The sequence below is a fragment of the Sciurus vulgaris genome (genome assembly GCF_902686455.1).
Source record: "Sciurus vulgaris genome assembly, chromosome: 16".
NCBI lineage: Eukaryota > Metazoa > Chordata > Mammalia > Rodentia > Sciuridae > Sciurus > Sciurus vulgaris.
The window spans coordinates 36,946,161-36,962,507 of NC_136477.1; the positions used below are offsets into that span (position 1 = coordinate 36,946,161).

Consider the following 16,347-nt stretch of genomic DNA (forward strand, 5'->3'; position numbering starts at 1 on the left):
AATGGATCCCATAGCAGATGTACAGCTGGAACCACTGATGTTACTTCTGCATTAAATATTTATAATGTCATTTTAAAGCATTTCAAAATATGTTCTAACAAGCTTTGGGTGCAGCAGAGGGAGCGAATGAGGAAACAGGCATGAAAAATTGAATTCTTCTTCCCAGGAAACCTTCGAGAAGGCCAGTTTGAGTAGCAGTAGCAGTGGAGCAGCCAGCCTGAAAAGTGAGCTTTCTGAAAGTGCAGACCTGCCCCCCGAAGGCTTCCAGCCCCCCTGTGGGAAGGATGAAGACAGGGCCTGTGATGAAATCCTGTCAGATGATACCTTCAACCTGGAGCATATTGAGAAAGGTACTTCTGTTGAGAGTGTGTCAGCATGAGTACATTCTTGACTTCTCTCTGTTTCAAGGTTCACTTGCTTTTTCATTTTTACTGATGTGCAGATATATATTCAGAGCTGGATGATGAATTGGATGTTTCGGATAACTCTAGCAGCTCCAGTTCGAGCCCTCTGAAAGAGTCTACCTTCAGTAAGTTTTCTTTACAAGTTTGCTATTTGTGGGAGCCCAACAGGTAACGGTTAGGGAGTTAGACCCAACGCGTAGCCTGGATTTGTTTTCCAGGTGTCTTGCTAATGATGAGGACAGGTGTGTCTGTCTCTGACAGAGCCCAGAGGCCAGCCAGCACTGTTGTGTACATTTCCTCACTTGTCAAAGGGATGGTTTCACTATTTCTGCCAGCAAATGCAGGTTTGAACTGGAGAATTGAGATAAACAATTTCATGAGAGCTAACCACAGGAACAATAGCAATGGCCTCTTATGAGTTTGTTGCTTGTAGGGAGTAGAAACCTGAGGAAGAAATTAGCCTTTGTCTGGACTCATTTTTGTACAGTTTTACTTATGTTAATGTGAAGGGATATATTATATTTAAAAATGCTGAAGTAAAAGAAAATATTTTTAGAACTGTGAAAAAATATGATAATAAATTCAGTCCAATGTTGTTAGTCTTAATTGGAAACAGGAAATAAAATAGTCATGCTGAGGAATAGAACAGAAAAGAGAAATATATATTTAGATAGAATTTAAAGATTATAAGAAAAGATAGGATCAAGTACACTCCACAAACCTGAAACTGAAAGAAAAGAGATGTTAAAATGGAAGATGGAGAAAAAAAATAATTCTTTTAAAATAGCAAGTTGATAGAATATAGAAATTATACATAGAAGTCCTCCAAAGTAAATTAAGAATAAATAATTCTGTCTTCTCAGTGACTCTACTAGGAAAGTCTCAAAAAAGAAGGTCTAAAATAGTCTCTCTAAGGATGAAAGTGGAACTCTCAGGATTTAGTTACATCCTTTGTCTTTTTAAAACTTCATTGGTCCATCAAAATGGTGACTAGATCTTCCAGATTTTTTGGTACAATCACAATTTCCAATACTTTTTCTATTTTCCCCCATAAGTTCCTGCCTGTTAGATAAAATGTTTTGATTTGCAATTGGGAAAACATGAATATTACATGAGAGAAACTTTTTATCTATATAAACATGCATAGTAAATTCTAGAAGCAGTTCAGTTCTGTTCTAAGAGGTCAGTGTTGTTTATCCCTGGTAACAATGATTGGATGGGGTAGGACAGTAGGGAAGCAGGAAGAACCTAGACCCTTAAATTTGTACATGGTAATGTTTAGCTGCCTTGGCAAAAGCTTTAGGGGATGACTATGACATGGGCATGCTATTGTATTTTGTTAGCTATTAATAACATTTTGTCATTGCTGTTTAGCATCTTTTCTTTGGAGAAAGGCCCCTAAACAAACCTGTCAAGTAGATAGTAATTTGTAACATTATATTTTAGTTGATGCTTTCATGAACAAAGAGCATCTTTACAGTATGTACAATTGCTCAGATAACAGAAATGCAGCATTGAAAAAAAATTGCAGAGGGCATAAAGTTATTTTTATTTTCTTGTTTCAGGCATTTTAAAGAGAAGTTTTAGTGCTTCTGGGGGAGAAAGACAATCCCAAATGAGGTATGTACAAGTTAAGCTCCTAGAAGTATTTTTAAACTTTGCAGAGCTGAGTGATTGGTGGCTACAGTGAAACCTGATTGCCAGAAGATACTATGGGCTTATGGAAATGGAGGCTGTCAGAGCCTACCCTCCCAGAATCTGTTACAGCTCAACAAGTAGCATGTTGGGAAGAGTACTGGGCTTGGACTTGGATTTTAGTCCAGCTTTTCCTTTTTCTAACTTTGTGACCTTTGACCATTTATAGTCTCCCTGAGCTCATTGTAGTTTAGGGGATAGGACAGTTGAACTCCATGAGGCCATCTGGGACCCTGGCTCCTTTTATCTGATCCCCCAGGGTGTATATCCTTATGGCAAGTGTGGCCATGAAAAGGAAAAAGGAACTGGAGACACATCCTTTCTTTTTAAGGATATGACCAGTTGTTGTGCCCATGACTGTCCTCACATAAATTTGGCCAGAATTTCCTTTTATGACCACATCTAGCTATAAGTGATGATAGAATATATTTGGGGTGTTCTCTTTTAGAGAAAGAAATTATTTCAGGACAGTTAGTTGTGTCAGTAACTGTTGACTTTTGGAGTAAGGACTGAAATAAAACTATTAGGTGTGGGCTTTTGCAAGTCCCTGATAACCATGAGAACATCTCAGCAGCATTGGGTGAGGATGAGGATGGATTGTGGTAGTCTTAGAAATTGCAACAGCAGGAAATAGAGGGCTGTTGAAGAAAGTGAGGAGTAAGCCGGAGGAGTCAGCTTGTGGGGGATGTTTGTTGGAACAGGCCTCCTAGAATCAAGGTAACCTCAAGGTATTTGGGACTGCGGAGAAGAAACCAATGAAGAAAAGAGATTCAAGTGGGAAATGTATGGTTGCAGAGTAGCTTGGAGCCCAAAGAGCAGGCCTGGAAAAGATGAGAGGAGACGGGGCAGGCATTTAGATTTCTCTGTGTCTGTAGAGAGAGAGAGATAAAGTTCTGCAGTTAAGCTGCAGCACTAAAAAGAAGTGTCTATCTGTTAGAGGATGTTCCAGGCCTCTGCTGAGAGGAGTGTCTAGATTTCAGGAGTCTGGTCAGCCAGTAGCAACCAAAATAGAACTGAGCAGACATAGGTAGAGGGACTGCCAGAGTTAGGTCATTACAAAAGCTAATTGTGACATATCCAGTTGAGACTTTAATATTAAAATGGAAATTTCCTATTAGAGGTATTTAGAAATTTGGCAGCACCAAATAATTCTACTCTTATTTTCTAAATGGACCCAGGGAAAATTATCTTATTTGTAAGAATTCAAAGTATTGGTATCCAATACTTCAAAAAGAAAAGAAACGTATGTACCATATATTTAGACTGGAGATGGTTTTTTAAAAGCTAGTCATTAAACATTTTGTAAAAAAGTTGGGTAAACTGAAATCAGCAGATAGGAGAAGTTCTGTGTGTAGTAGAGATATTGAAACCAGAGTTTGAGACAAAACTAGATTCTTCACTTCTACTTGCAGGTGGGGTTTGTGTAAGCTGCAATGCCCTGCAACTGAGAAAGTGCCTTTTAGTACTAGCAGCTAATCATGGCAGGGGATGCCTGCTGGTGTCAGCTCTGAGGGTTACAACTGACAAAGCTGGATTCTTCTTCACTACTATTGAGTGGCATGTTGCAGCTCTTAATGGCCGGCTATGCCTCCTAGTGTCACAGCAGACCCCAGCAGCTCACTGCCAATTTCTTCTTTCTGGATTCTTGTCTTGCAAATCCAAAGACTGAAATTCATTGACAATGGAAGGCAAGAGTGAAAAGAGTAGAATTTATTCAAGTAGGAAGAACAGAAACAGAACTCTCATAGGGTAAGAGGGGACGCGATAGCAGGTTACCCCTTGAGTGTACTAGTGTAGGGGTTTATATAGCTCTTGAGTCAATGCAATTGGTCCAAATTTGTGATAATCAGGTTTTGGAAAAGTACCAAAGCTATTGGTCCAAATTTATGCTAATCAGGTCTTGGAAAGTACTAATGCTGCTGGTTAACCCTTGAGCTGAACTTTCCTCCATTCAGGCCTGTCCCCACTTCTGTTTTGCTGCTCATACCCCCAGACTGGGATGTGGGGGGAAAGGTGGGGAGGAGTGCTTGGCACGCTGGCTCACCACACCTCAGGCCCATGCCAACATGGTGGGCTCTGCATGGATGTGACCCATGCTCACTTCCTGTGCTTCAGCCTGCCCTAGATAAAGACTTGGCTTCAGTATCACAGAGTGAGCTTTAATCCAGGTCTATGAACAGGTTAACAGATGGAAAATGACCTGTACATTGAGGTTAAGGCTTTGGAAACTATATTCGAAGGTAGATAAAACCTGATGTTACATTTGTGTAGCTATACCGTGTAAGGGGTATTTGTGACATGACATCAAGAAACACAGGCTGGTTTAAGACAAGCTCTCTTCCCTCAAGGAATTCACAGTGTAATGCCAGACAAGGGCAAGGCTGTAGGAGAGAAAATGACAAAAGACAGCCTATACGTCATGTCAAGTGAAAGGGCAGAAAATTAATAACTTTTTGGCTTCCAGATGATCCTTAAGTCTTCTCTGAGTTAAAAGGAGAGAGCTCTAAAATGTATTTATAATTTTAAGAAAAGCATTAAATAAAGCTTAATTTATTTTCAGTCTAATTTATTTAGAATTTTCTTGATTTTCTAATTTTATCAATGTGAAATGTGAAATCCTACAAAACATTTAGAAGCTAAATGATAAATTCAAATATAAAAGAAGATACTAAGATAAAAGAGTAAAAAAAAATGGAAAATCAAGCATATAGAGGTTTTTCCTTATCTATTTTGTGTCATGTAGAAAATAGTATAACAGTTATAATGAGACTTTGGGCAGCTCTCCCTCTTGCAGACCCTTACTGGCTCATAGGAAAAGGGAGTTGGTCCCAGTGAACAGATGTCACAGGGAAGTGTATGCCTGAACTGAGCACAGCTTCTAGAGTTTGGAACTCAGACTTGGCTCTGGCTAAATAGAACAGAGAGAGAGAGAGAGAGAGCTTGGGCATAAATCCTTGACTTTGGTCACTCCAGACAGTTGGAGCTAAACTTAAACCAATTAAGAACTGAAATACCTCACTAACAACTTGGGATAGGCTTTATTGGACAAATTAGTCAGGCCAGTGAGTAAAAGCTGAGCAAATGGAACTAGAAAGGAACAGATTCTGCCTCCTCGAGGAAGTTTAGAAATTCGAAGGCTAGAAAAAGCAAACTCAATATCAGAACTGGAAGGTACCCAAACTTTTTTCAGGAATATGATTAACAGTAAGACCAAGAGATGATCACTCCCCAATTTCTTTGAAATATCCAACTTCAGTCATTTAACAATTTGATAAAAAAATCTTCTGCCTGCATTACTGTTTGCCAGGGAAGATTACAAATGGGCTTGACAGTTATCAGCTTTTATGTATAACTTTATAGGCTGATATATATATATATATATATATATTGATATATATATATATATATGTCAGTTCTAATTCAGTAAGTCACATTTTATTTAACTGAAGTCATTCTGTATAATGGAATTTGATATGGTAGACAAGAACTTCAACATTTATAACACTAAAATCCTAGTAAGATCTGGTCATTGTAAAATCACCTTCTTAAGAATATTCATTTGAGCTGGGCATGGTGGTGCATGCCGGTGCATCCCTATAGTCTCAACTACTTTGGAAGACTGAGGTGGGAGGGTTGAGTCCATGAGTTCAAGAGCAGTTTGGGCAACACAGTAAGACTCCATTAAAAAAAAAAAAAAAAATATATATATATATATATATATAAATACAATATACATTTATTTATTTATTAAAGCGATATTTATTACTGTGTAACAAGCACGTTCCAAACTCTTTGTGGTTTATCTTTGCATTCCCAAGCACATTATCTTGCACATAGGTGCCAATCCACAAATATTTGTTAATTAATAGATAAATTACTGTTTTTTTTTTGTTCTTTTCAGTTATACATGACAGTAGAGTATATTTTGATGTATTTATACAAACATGGAGTACCTCTTATTCTAATTAGAATCCCAGTCTTGTGGTTGTGCGTGATGTGAAGAGTGTGGCGTATTCATATATGTACACAGGAAAGTTATGTCATATTCAGTCCACTGTCTTTTACTGTAAAGAACTGACATCTTCCTTACTGGTTTGGATCTATAGCTTTTGACATAGCCACAGCTTAAGGCCCATTCTTTTTTTTTTTTTTTTTTGTTTAAGATTCGGTTGCTCAGGCAACAAGATTTCTCCATGCCTGCTTTCCTCCTGTTGCCAAGGCAACCTAGGGTATAGTTGGCAAGCTGGTTTGAGACATCAGATGTTTGCGGTATCAGAGATGCCTGTGGTTCACAACTTCTTTGATAAATTGGTGTATGCATATTTTTGTCTGAGAGTGTGCTCCTGACTCTAATCTTTGTATATAGAGATGATTATGGTGTTTGTGATCATCGGGGATCATAGTCATGACCAGAAAGACCCCTGTGCCATCTCAAGACCTGTCATCGTTCCCTCCCTTTAACGGACATCTTGCTTATTTTTACTTGTGGCTCTTTTCTCCTCAGCCCTTTTTTATAATCTGTATCTAGTTTTACTTCGATTGGATGGATTCTTCTTGATCATGGCTTGCTAGAATCAACCTGGCCTACCTGCCAATATCACAACAGCCATCTTCCAAACAAAACGAAACAAATAAAACAGAAACAATGCCCCACTGTCAGGAAGACTGCTCAATTCCTTTCCTGTGACAGTTCTACACTCCACTGGCGTATTGCTCATCTGTTTCTAGCTGTCACTGGAATGAGTTGCAGGGCCACAAGAGCATCATATGCTTCCTGGTCCTGATAGCAACTCTATTAACTTTATAGATAGATGAGAGCCCTTATTGAATTTGAGAGCTAAACCCTACCTAATGTCACCTATTCACACAGGACATGCTTATGAATGTCACTGCCCAGAAGAGACTTTCAGCTGTAAAATCCTAGTTAGCTCCTCTGACGTAGTTGCTAGAGCCTCAAAAGGCATTTTCTTGACATTGTAAGCCAAGTTTCTCATTTTTAAAAAGGTTAAAACTTTTAAAATTATTGTCAACAAATTAAACAGTGCTGACTTCTTTTCACAATTTTGTTATATGATGCATTAAGATACATGTGAAAATATTTCCTTCATTCAGAGATTTATTTAAAGGAATTCTTATGAGAGAGACAATTCTAGAGCTTTATTTCCTTAATGGCCAGGACTCGGCTGACAAAATAATTAGTCAAATGATTCATGCTCTCTTTGAATTAATTCAGTGAAAAATCATTAAAAAATAACTTTTAAAACCTCATGTCTGCGTTCTCCAACTTACCTATTAGTGGTATTAGGTGGAAGTTGTAGGCTCACACTCATTTTTGACACCTTCAGTTTCTCTTTTGACTTATGGATGCTGATGAGATCGCAGCAGATCTGAAGAGTCCTGCGGGTGATGGCCTTTCGGAATCCTTTCAACCTCCATGGCCCCGAAATCCTTTCATCAGTCTTAAGTGCTAATTGGCCAGCACTCATTTTCAAACTTTCCCAAAGATGCGTTCTTCAATATGTTTGGGCCTTTTCACCAGAAAATGTCTGGAAACTTTTTTTTGTGTGTGAAATCATTTGTGTTTTCCAGCTTGAGCTATTATGGGAACGCCATCCTCTGCAGCCATAATGTTCCATTGGACGTAAACACTCCATGTGCTTCAGTCTAGAGGCCGACTTCCCTCAGGCTCTGCATAATTTCAGTCATTTGTCCATCTGTGGGCAAAAACAATTGCACAGTAAAAGCTGTTACCACTGGTCACAATGAATCTGTTCTGTTTTGAAGTTTTAGATGACTATTTTCTTATGGCTAAGATGTAGTTTCCAGAGAAATCAGTATTTTTTTCCTGTTGTACTTATAGAATCTCTTAAGTTCTAAGACTGTAGAGACAGGTTCTTTTTGCCATCCCATCTCTAGTGTCTAGCACAGTACCTACACGGAGTGGGAAGTTAACAAATATTTAGCGAATGAATAAATGAGTGAATGTGTGATGTTTCTTTTTAAACATTAACCAAAGTTTATGAAAGAGGAATTTAGAATCATATAAAGGAATAACAAGGGTCGTACGACCTGGTATTGCCAGGATGGCCTAGTTCATACATCTCACTGTGTATTATATTTTTTAATAGGTAAAAGTATTTGAAATAAATATTGGATTTCTTCAGGACAAAAATAGTCATCAAACTCAGTATGTGAGTGGTTACCAGCTTTTCAGGAACACTCATAACCTGGGATAAAAGTTCCCCACAAGTTGCATTTTTTAATCCCTTTTAAGATGATGAGGCCTGTGGGCTACTGTTGGTTTAGCAGCTGCAAGGCATGACTATAATGTGTGTATGAGGACTGTGGTCAATACCTTCTATGGAGGCATCTGGAATGTTAAATATGGAGAGTGCGAGGCACCTGTGACTGACTGACTCTTGATCCATTGAAATGTGACTGGTACAACTGAGGAACTGAATTTCTAGTTTCACTTAATATTATTTTAAATGTAAAACAATGTAAAAGGTCATTTAGTTTTACATGTTAAAATGATAATCTGGGAAATATTTGATTAATTAAAATTGTAAGATTAATTTTCACTTTTTTTCTTTTTACTTTTTAATAATGAGGCTACCAGAAAGAATTTAAATTATGCTTGTAGCTTACATTATAATTTTATTGGACATTGATGGAGCCATCCAGAAGGCTAGGAGATAATGTTACCCCTAAAGCATTTTCTGGGCTCTGTGGCATGCTCAAGATTATGAGGAGCCACAGCAGATGCTCAGCTCTTCAACCCAGCCCTGATGCCACTCACACTCCCACATTGGGGCACTGCTGTGACCCTCTCTCCATTGAACTTTCTAAGGGCAGGTTCATTTCTTTCTTTAACCATGTTCCTTATCACAGGTCTATAGAAAACATACTTAACTCTCCAAAACTGGCAAGTTTCCTTTATATTTCAAGACTCTGGAAACTTGGGCTAGGAATGGAAGAAAAAAGTTATAGGATCAAGAGAGGGGCTAGCTTGATGAGGGTCAGGAGGGATGAAAAGGGGAAGTGAAGGAACTCATAGGTGGATCCAAAGATTTTGGTATTCCGGTACTTACGTGGTAGGTATATGAGTGCCAGTTTTGTTAAAAACTTAGGTATAAGTTGCATGTAAGTATTAGAAAATTTCATGATAAAATTAAAGATTTGGGGCGAGAGAATTATCGGCCATGTTTAGTTGTACTTGAATCCCATGGAGAAAATACCTATCATGTGGCTATATATTTTTTTATTGGATTGAATTACATCAAAGTATGGTTCTTGTAGCTTGTCAGGGCACAGATGTTTCTTATTTCGTTACAGAAAACTATTATGAAATTGTCTGTAGGTTACAGTGGGAAATATAAGACTGGAGCTTAGGTGGAAGGCCTGACACCAACTTTCAAAAAGATCAGGCAGTCTAGAATTTAGGGACAAGAAAATCAGGGGATATGAACAACATTGGAAACTCTAAGAAAGATGTAACCCTTTTAAATAAAAAAAAAAAACTCATGTCATAGGAATCTTTTTTCCTTTGAAGACAACAGGAACAAATCATGGAAAATCCAACATATAAAATTTAAATGTTATTTTTTAATATAAAAAAATCCTTTTGATTTTAAGTGTAATAAGAAAATCACTCAGGGCATGAAGATTTAGGTTCTCAATTGTACTTACAAGCAACCCTGGTAGGACATAGTTCTTCCATCTACCTGTGGCACGTCCGGTCTACTCTGCATTAGAATTTGTTTATTTCTCTTAATTCTTGAAAGAGTCTTGAAGGAGAATAGCATGCATATAAGTTTATAATGTAGACCACAGCAGAGTAGGCCCTCTAAATGTTGGTCAAATTCAAGTCAAAAGAGTCATTCTAATGGTCTCTACTTTGGTTTCCAGGGACTTCATTGGTGGAATAGGATCAAGACCGAGACCAGGTAACTTAGGGTTGGTAGCAATAAAATGCAAGAATACCTTCCTGAAATTCAGTATGATTTACGTTACAGTTTCATACCTTTCCCCCTTTTATTTCTTCAGCTTTGCTGCCTCTTGACCTGCTTCTGAAAGTGCCACCTCTCATGCTCAGGGCCCACGTTAAGGAACTAGAGGCCAAGTTAGGGACAGGGTGGCAGTCCCACAGCCTTCCTGCTGTGATTCTTCGAAATCTCAAAGATCATGGTAGTACTCGTTAGAGCACATTAATGTTAATAAGTATACAATGGGCGAACACAGAATTATAATTGGGCCTGAAGCCTCTGATGGACGTTGGAGGGGTAATTTTAATAGAAATAGCAGGAGAATTCTGTTTGGTTTTCCACCGATATTGCAATCTGATAGTAACAAAATGCTTTCTGTGTTCACTTATTGACTAAAATATTATAGGCTTTTTTTCTAAGATTTGCATTTCTGCCTTAGTGGGAATGTTAACCAGTTAAGCTATTGATGCTTGAAGTGTGTACCTACTAACAACAAAAAAATATAGTAACTGTGCTTTATGTAGATATTTCTGTAAACTCTATGCCTACACGAAATGAGAGTAAATACTTTTTCATTTTTTTTTTTGGTGTCTCCTTTACTCTGGTTCATAAAATTATTTTTTAGTTATTTTTATTTATATTTGATTATAATGATATTTTTATTACATTGTTTCTCTAATTTGAAAATTATGGATCCTTAAACATAAAAATTTATAATGCTGGTTGGGGAAGGAATGGATATGTTAATTAATCTGTTTCTAATTTCTATGAATGAGGAACGGGGTCCAACAGTAACAGTGAAATTGTTAGCTAAACCTGGACAATTCAGGAAAAATTCCTAGTGATTGTGCTTTAATATGTGTGATTATGTGATTCTTGAGCCTAAAATTCTATTTGACTATTTTGGTTAGTGTGAGATTATTGTTTAATGCTAGTTTCACTTTAGCTTTCTTTTTTTAAAAATTCATTTTTATTGTAAGCAAATGGGATACATCTTGTTTCTCAGTTTGTACATGAAGTAGAGGCATACTGTTTTTGTAATCGTACATTTACCTAGGGTAATAGTTTTCTTGATTCACAATATTTTGTTTGGTGACATGTATAGTGAACGTAGATGACGTGAATAGATTTACTGTGATCTTAGACCATGCTTAGACATTTGTTAAATTTTCTTTGAAAGATTTATTGACAATTTGAGGCCATCACAGTGTCAGCATAGATGCAAAACGAGATGGCTTTATTATTGAGATGCCTAAACTCTTATGTTGACCGTCTGTTCCTGTTTTGGCAAAGGTAAGTTAATAACATAGTCATGAAGCTAAAATGATTGATGTTGATTGATTTTATAATGGCAAGTGTGAGACACATATACGTTAGTGCCTCATGGTTCTGTTGTAATTCACAATAAGAATTCCTTTTTTTTTTGAGTCATATTGAGTTGGTCCAGTGTAAGGCTTGATTTTATGTCAGTGATGTTGATCAGATCTCTGGATGTTTAGCAAACTACTTATATTATAGCATTGTTTACATATAATATATCCCTTACTCCTCCAGTTTATTATACCTTCTGAATTTTAAAAATGCACTAATTTATATATTTTAAAATATGAGACAGAAAACACTAAATTCACTGGCATCTTCAGTATCAGTGAAAGCTAAATCTGAACTACAAAAGGAGTTAATAGTGTTTCCAATATCGTCGAGCACATTAATGCCCTGGAGAAAATTTGGGTTGCCACCTATGGGTCATCTCACTTTCCAGTCAAAAACTAGGCTTTTTATTTTCCCCCATCTTAGTACAAAATTTTTCTTCTGTATATTAATAAAGTTGTACTTTAATTTGAAGTGTTGTAGGTAAATTTTGAACTTTAGTTGTTTTATCAAATAACAAATAACTGGTACCAGCCCCAGTGACCTGGGTCACCTCATCTGCAAGTCATGCTTTCTTCTAGTCATTCCCTGGGTACTTCTGGCCTAAGAGTCTAAAGAGGTGACATTGACACCGCACTCCAACAACAGGGAAGTGAGTCTGGACCAAAGTGTCAGGAGATCACTTGTGAGTCACCTTAACTACTGTGTTGCTAACAGTGGGTAAAGCACTGACATGTGGATGTTTTATTTGTTGTTTAAAAGGCACGTTATGTTGATGTAGTTTTAAACGTTATTTAACATTGAATTTAGTTTTCTTGACTGGAAAGGAACATAATCAACATCTACAGCCCTGTAGATGTTATTGCCTAAATTAAAAAAAAAAAAAAATGGCAGGAAGGGGAGAATTTTCTGTGTGCCATTGATTTTTCTAGTATATGAACATTATTGTCCATACGCTATGGCAGAACCAAGGGTGAGAAGCATCATTTTAGAGTTCCAAGTGGTTGTGTTATAATATGATCTTTCCAGTATGGAACATGTGAACTTCTAGGTTCATGGTGTGATAATACAGCAGTATTTAATGATACCCCCAAACCTCTGTGGAAAATAACCATGAAACTATTTCAAGTTAGTTTTATTAAAAGTCCTCATGTTCCATCTTCTAATACAAACCAAATTGTATCAATAATTTTACATGTAAATTTTGGGTTAAATAATAGATTGCAGTTCCCTGCCAACAGAAATGAAAATTTAGGAATTCTGTGTTGCATCACTGAAAATATTAAAGTTATTAACTTGGAGTCAGCGAGTGGATAAAAATCTTTAATATGCTTATTTTAGCTCTGTTTCCCTAACCTTTGTCACTTGTGAATTACCATTGCACAAATTTAGCTTTATCTGAGTACCATGTATATTACTATTTTCTGAATATTTTTCTTAAATTGACTTACTTTCTCAAACTTATTTGCAGGGGAAGTTGATATTATTTCTAAAAATGAGAAACAAGGTAACACTTGCCATAAATAAATGGCAGTTCTAAACATAGATAAAAATCTAAGAAAAACAACATTACATTCCAATTAGATACAGTTATCTCCTTATCTTATGGTGTATGGTCTTTGTTTTGAAAGAATATTAGCTAATATTTCAGAGGTGGTGAGGATACCTTACCATACTAAAACTTAAACCCCGATATAATCAGTGGAAAGAAAAAAAAAAAAAGGAAAAAAAATATACCTTTTCCACTATGGTTATTTCAAACTTGATATACTTAATAATAGTTCCTCATGGTTTGGGGAACTCAGTTCTTTAAAAATGATTGATTCTGTTATCTCTAGAGTCAAAGCATTTAGTCAGACAACTAGGTATTGCTGAATATTTGGAACAGAAAAAAAATCTAGAGTCTGTTGTATTCATATCAAAAAAGTTTCTCCTGAACCAAAGGAAATGACATATTTGTGAAAATTTAATAATATCAAAACAACACAGGAAATGTATTCTTTGTCATGTACACAGGGTGCACTATACTGTTATGGATATTTTTAGTATGGGTTAAATGTAAATTTTGGGGCGTGTAGATCAAAGCCAAATTTTAAAGTACAAATGTAATGTCAAGACTGTGGCTTAATTTGACTGGATTAACACTGGCAGTTTTTCCTCTCTTGCTCAGTTTTTCATTTAGACAGTATCTGACACCCAGGCATTGAACTGATGTATGGAGATGGTTATGAATAGAAACTGTCACATCATGATTTCTGAGCTCTTAATTATGTTTTTTTTCCCCTAGATGACTACATATCTATTTTTATACTTGCCTTTTGTTCATAAAGGCCAGATCTAAATAAAGTAGTCAACATTTTATCCAAATATTCTACAGAGCACAGCTAATATTCTAGTTGTCTTTGTACCTTAGTAGCTTACTTTCAAGTTATTGACACACAGTATGTAAAATGAATTTTCCCAATTGTCAGTGTGATTTTTGAATCCATGTTGTATCTTATTTTATCTCATAGAAACATTTTTAGCATGTAAAAATTAGCTCACTAGATTTAGTCAAAACTCCTATAATACTAGTCTATGCTGTGTAATTTGGTATATAATTATGTAATATTTTATATTTTTGCTCAAATTTGTAGTATAGTCCCAACTAGATTATAGGCATCTTCAGTAAAGTCTTACATAATATAAATATAAATGGCAATATATATATATATACATATATATACATATATATATATATATGTGTGTGTTTGTGTGTGTGCATGTGCACATGTGTGTTGATGTCTTGATTATATACCTTGGGTAGGTTCTCTGAGATCAGGTCCTTGAAAACTACTTATTCAGTAACTGATGCAAATCCAGTATGTATTAAACCCTTGTTTATCCTTGCTATTTTGTTGAGACCAACTTCAGAAGTGGTTTGAAATAACATGTTTTTTTTTTTATATTAAACTTTTAAATACATGCTGAGTGTCTCTAATCTGAAAATCTAAAATCTGAAATATGCCCAAACTGAAAAATTTTAAGTGCTGACATTCACACCTAAGCTCATGTGATGAGTTGCAATCACAATATAGGTGCATTAAAAATACCATGTAGCATTACCTTCAGGCTAAGGGCATAAGGTGTATATGAAACATAAATGAATTTTGTGTTTGAACTTGGGTCCCATCCCCTAGATGTATATGCAAATATACCAAATTGTGAAGCAATCTGAAATTCAAAACACTTCTCTTCCCAAGCATTTCAAATAAAGTCTACTCAACCTGTACTATATATATTTTTTTTTTCTCTTAGACTTTGGATTGGGGTGGGAGGTACCAATTTCCTTTATCCACGATGCTTTGCTTCCTAATACCTCATGCCAGTGGAGTCACTGAAGGAATGCACACCAGGTCCCAGGAGGATGCTGCCTGGAGATGCAGATTTTTTTCATGATCTTGGCGGGGCAATGTCGTTTTGATGAAATGCTATCTCACAGAAATTATTGATGGCTTCAATCTGAGACCAAGTGCAAACTGGGATCAGCTGTTAAATGGCAGCTCACACTGCTGCCCTCAGGATTCCTATCTGGGAGCAAAAGCTAAAGAAAGGGCCGGTTGAAAGGACACCACGCTCTAGCAGGAATAAAGGGAGGTCACTGTGACTTGGGTAATGAGCATATCATAGTATTCAAAGTAATTGAATTAATGGAGAAAAGCATGACTCTCAAATTCCAAATTGTATTATTAATGATTTTTAATGGATTTAAAAAAGAGTTTCAGAGTTTTCCCAAAGTCATTCGAACTGTTTTGTCACATAGACTAATTTAAATATTGAAGAGGGTGACGGCGAGTCAGTGGTAATGAGAAACCTGAAGATCAAGAACCTCGGGTTCAGTGAAGTCTTTTGCACATGAACCATGCAGTTTTACAAATGCAGAAATGTTCAGTGCTAACAGCCAAGAATCTGTCCATGTGTTGGCTTCTGTCTGAGAAGTTGTTCGGTTCTTTAGGATCTTAGCATACCCATAAGGAAATATTAATCACTGAATCATTCGTTAAGTTTTTGTTGATTTTTTTGTTTTCTTCAAGAAAAATGATGAAACAACCAAGTTAGGCTACCTCTAGTGACTGCTGTAGGAGTCACCCTCCAGCCAGCAGGAGGCGTCTTTCTTACATCCAGGCCACGTTCCTGTCCTTTATAGTGAAGACCACCAGCTCATTCTTAATTGACACTCTTTGATATGTGCTCAACAGATTGTTGGGGATGTTTTAGATAGTGTATCAATTAACATTCTATTTACATGACTGTTTTTTATTGTATTGCAGTGTAAAAGCACAACTGTTAAATTAAAAGTTCTTCTTTAGCAGGTGCCCAAATTTTAACCCATTAATGATAGAACCAGGAGAAGGTCAAAAGAATTAATTCTATGTGCGTTAGAAGGACAGGGATGTATGTAGTGAGGCAAGAAGGAAAAGCAGAAGTAGGATTGCTTAATTAAGCATAAGACTGGTGAGAATTTTATAGGGTGATAAAACCATATCAACTTCCTGTTCAGGCTTAAAGTCATACCTAGATACCAATTTCTGCAGGTTAACCTCTAATTCTACAGGGCTATTATTGGCCTGCACATTTGTTGGTGTAGACTGTTGGTTAAATAATCTTTGACATAACCTAAGAGTATTGGATCAGGACCAAGTAGGGCTATTTAGAAAATGTTCCAGCTTGATGAGGGGGGAAGGCGACAAACCCCTCCTTTACTTTCCAATTTTTTTTAGTTCAACTGAGTCACCGGTTTTCAGAGAAAAACCAAATTCCCTCTAGAAGGAATAAAGTCAGTAATTGCAGCATAGTATAAGAAATAACTGAGTCAGCAGAGAAGAACCAGGTTCTATGGACTAGGCCAAATG

At 36.5% G+C, this 16,347-nt stretch overlaps 1 protein-coding gene across 6 annotated transcripts in view; it reads left to right on the plus strand.

Annotated features, from left to right (window-relative positions):
• Positions 1–16,347, plus strand: part of NEK10 (NIMA related kinase 10) — a 218,795-nt gene that overhangs the window by 160,339 nt on the left and 42,109 nt on the right. For 5 of the 6 annotated variants that reach the window (XM_079114271.1, XM_079114273.1, XM_079114275.1 and 2 more), the window contains 5 exons: positions 167–350; positions 443–529; positions 1,970–2,024; positions 10,008–10,045; positions 10,146–10,286. In XM_079114271.1, the coding sequence (XP_078970397.1) occupies positions 167–350; positions 443–529; positions 1,970–2,024; positions 10,008–10,045; positions 10,146–10,286 (505 nt within the window). The remainder of the gene's footprint in view (positions 1–166; positions 351–442; positions 530–1,969; positions 2,025–10,007; positions 10,046–10,145; positions 10,287–16,347) is intronic. The other variant, XM_079114272.1, reaches the window with a different exon arrangement.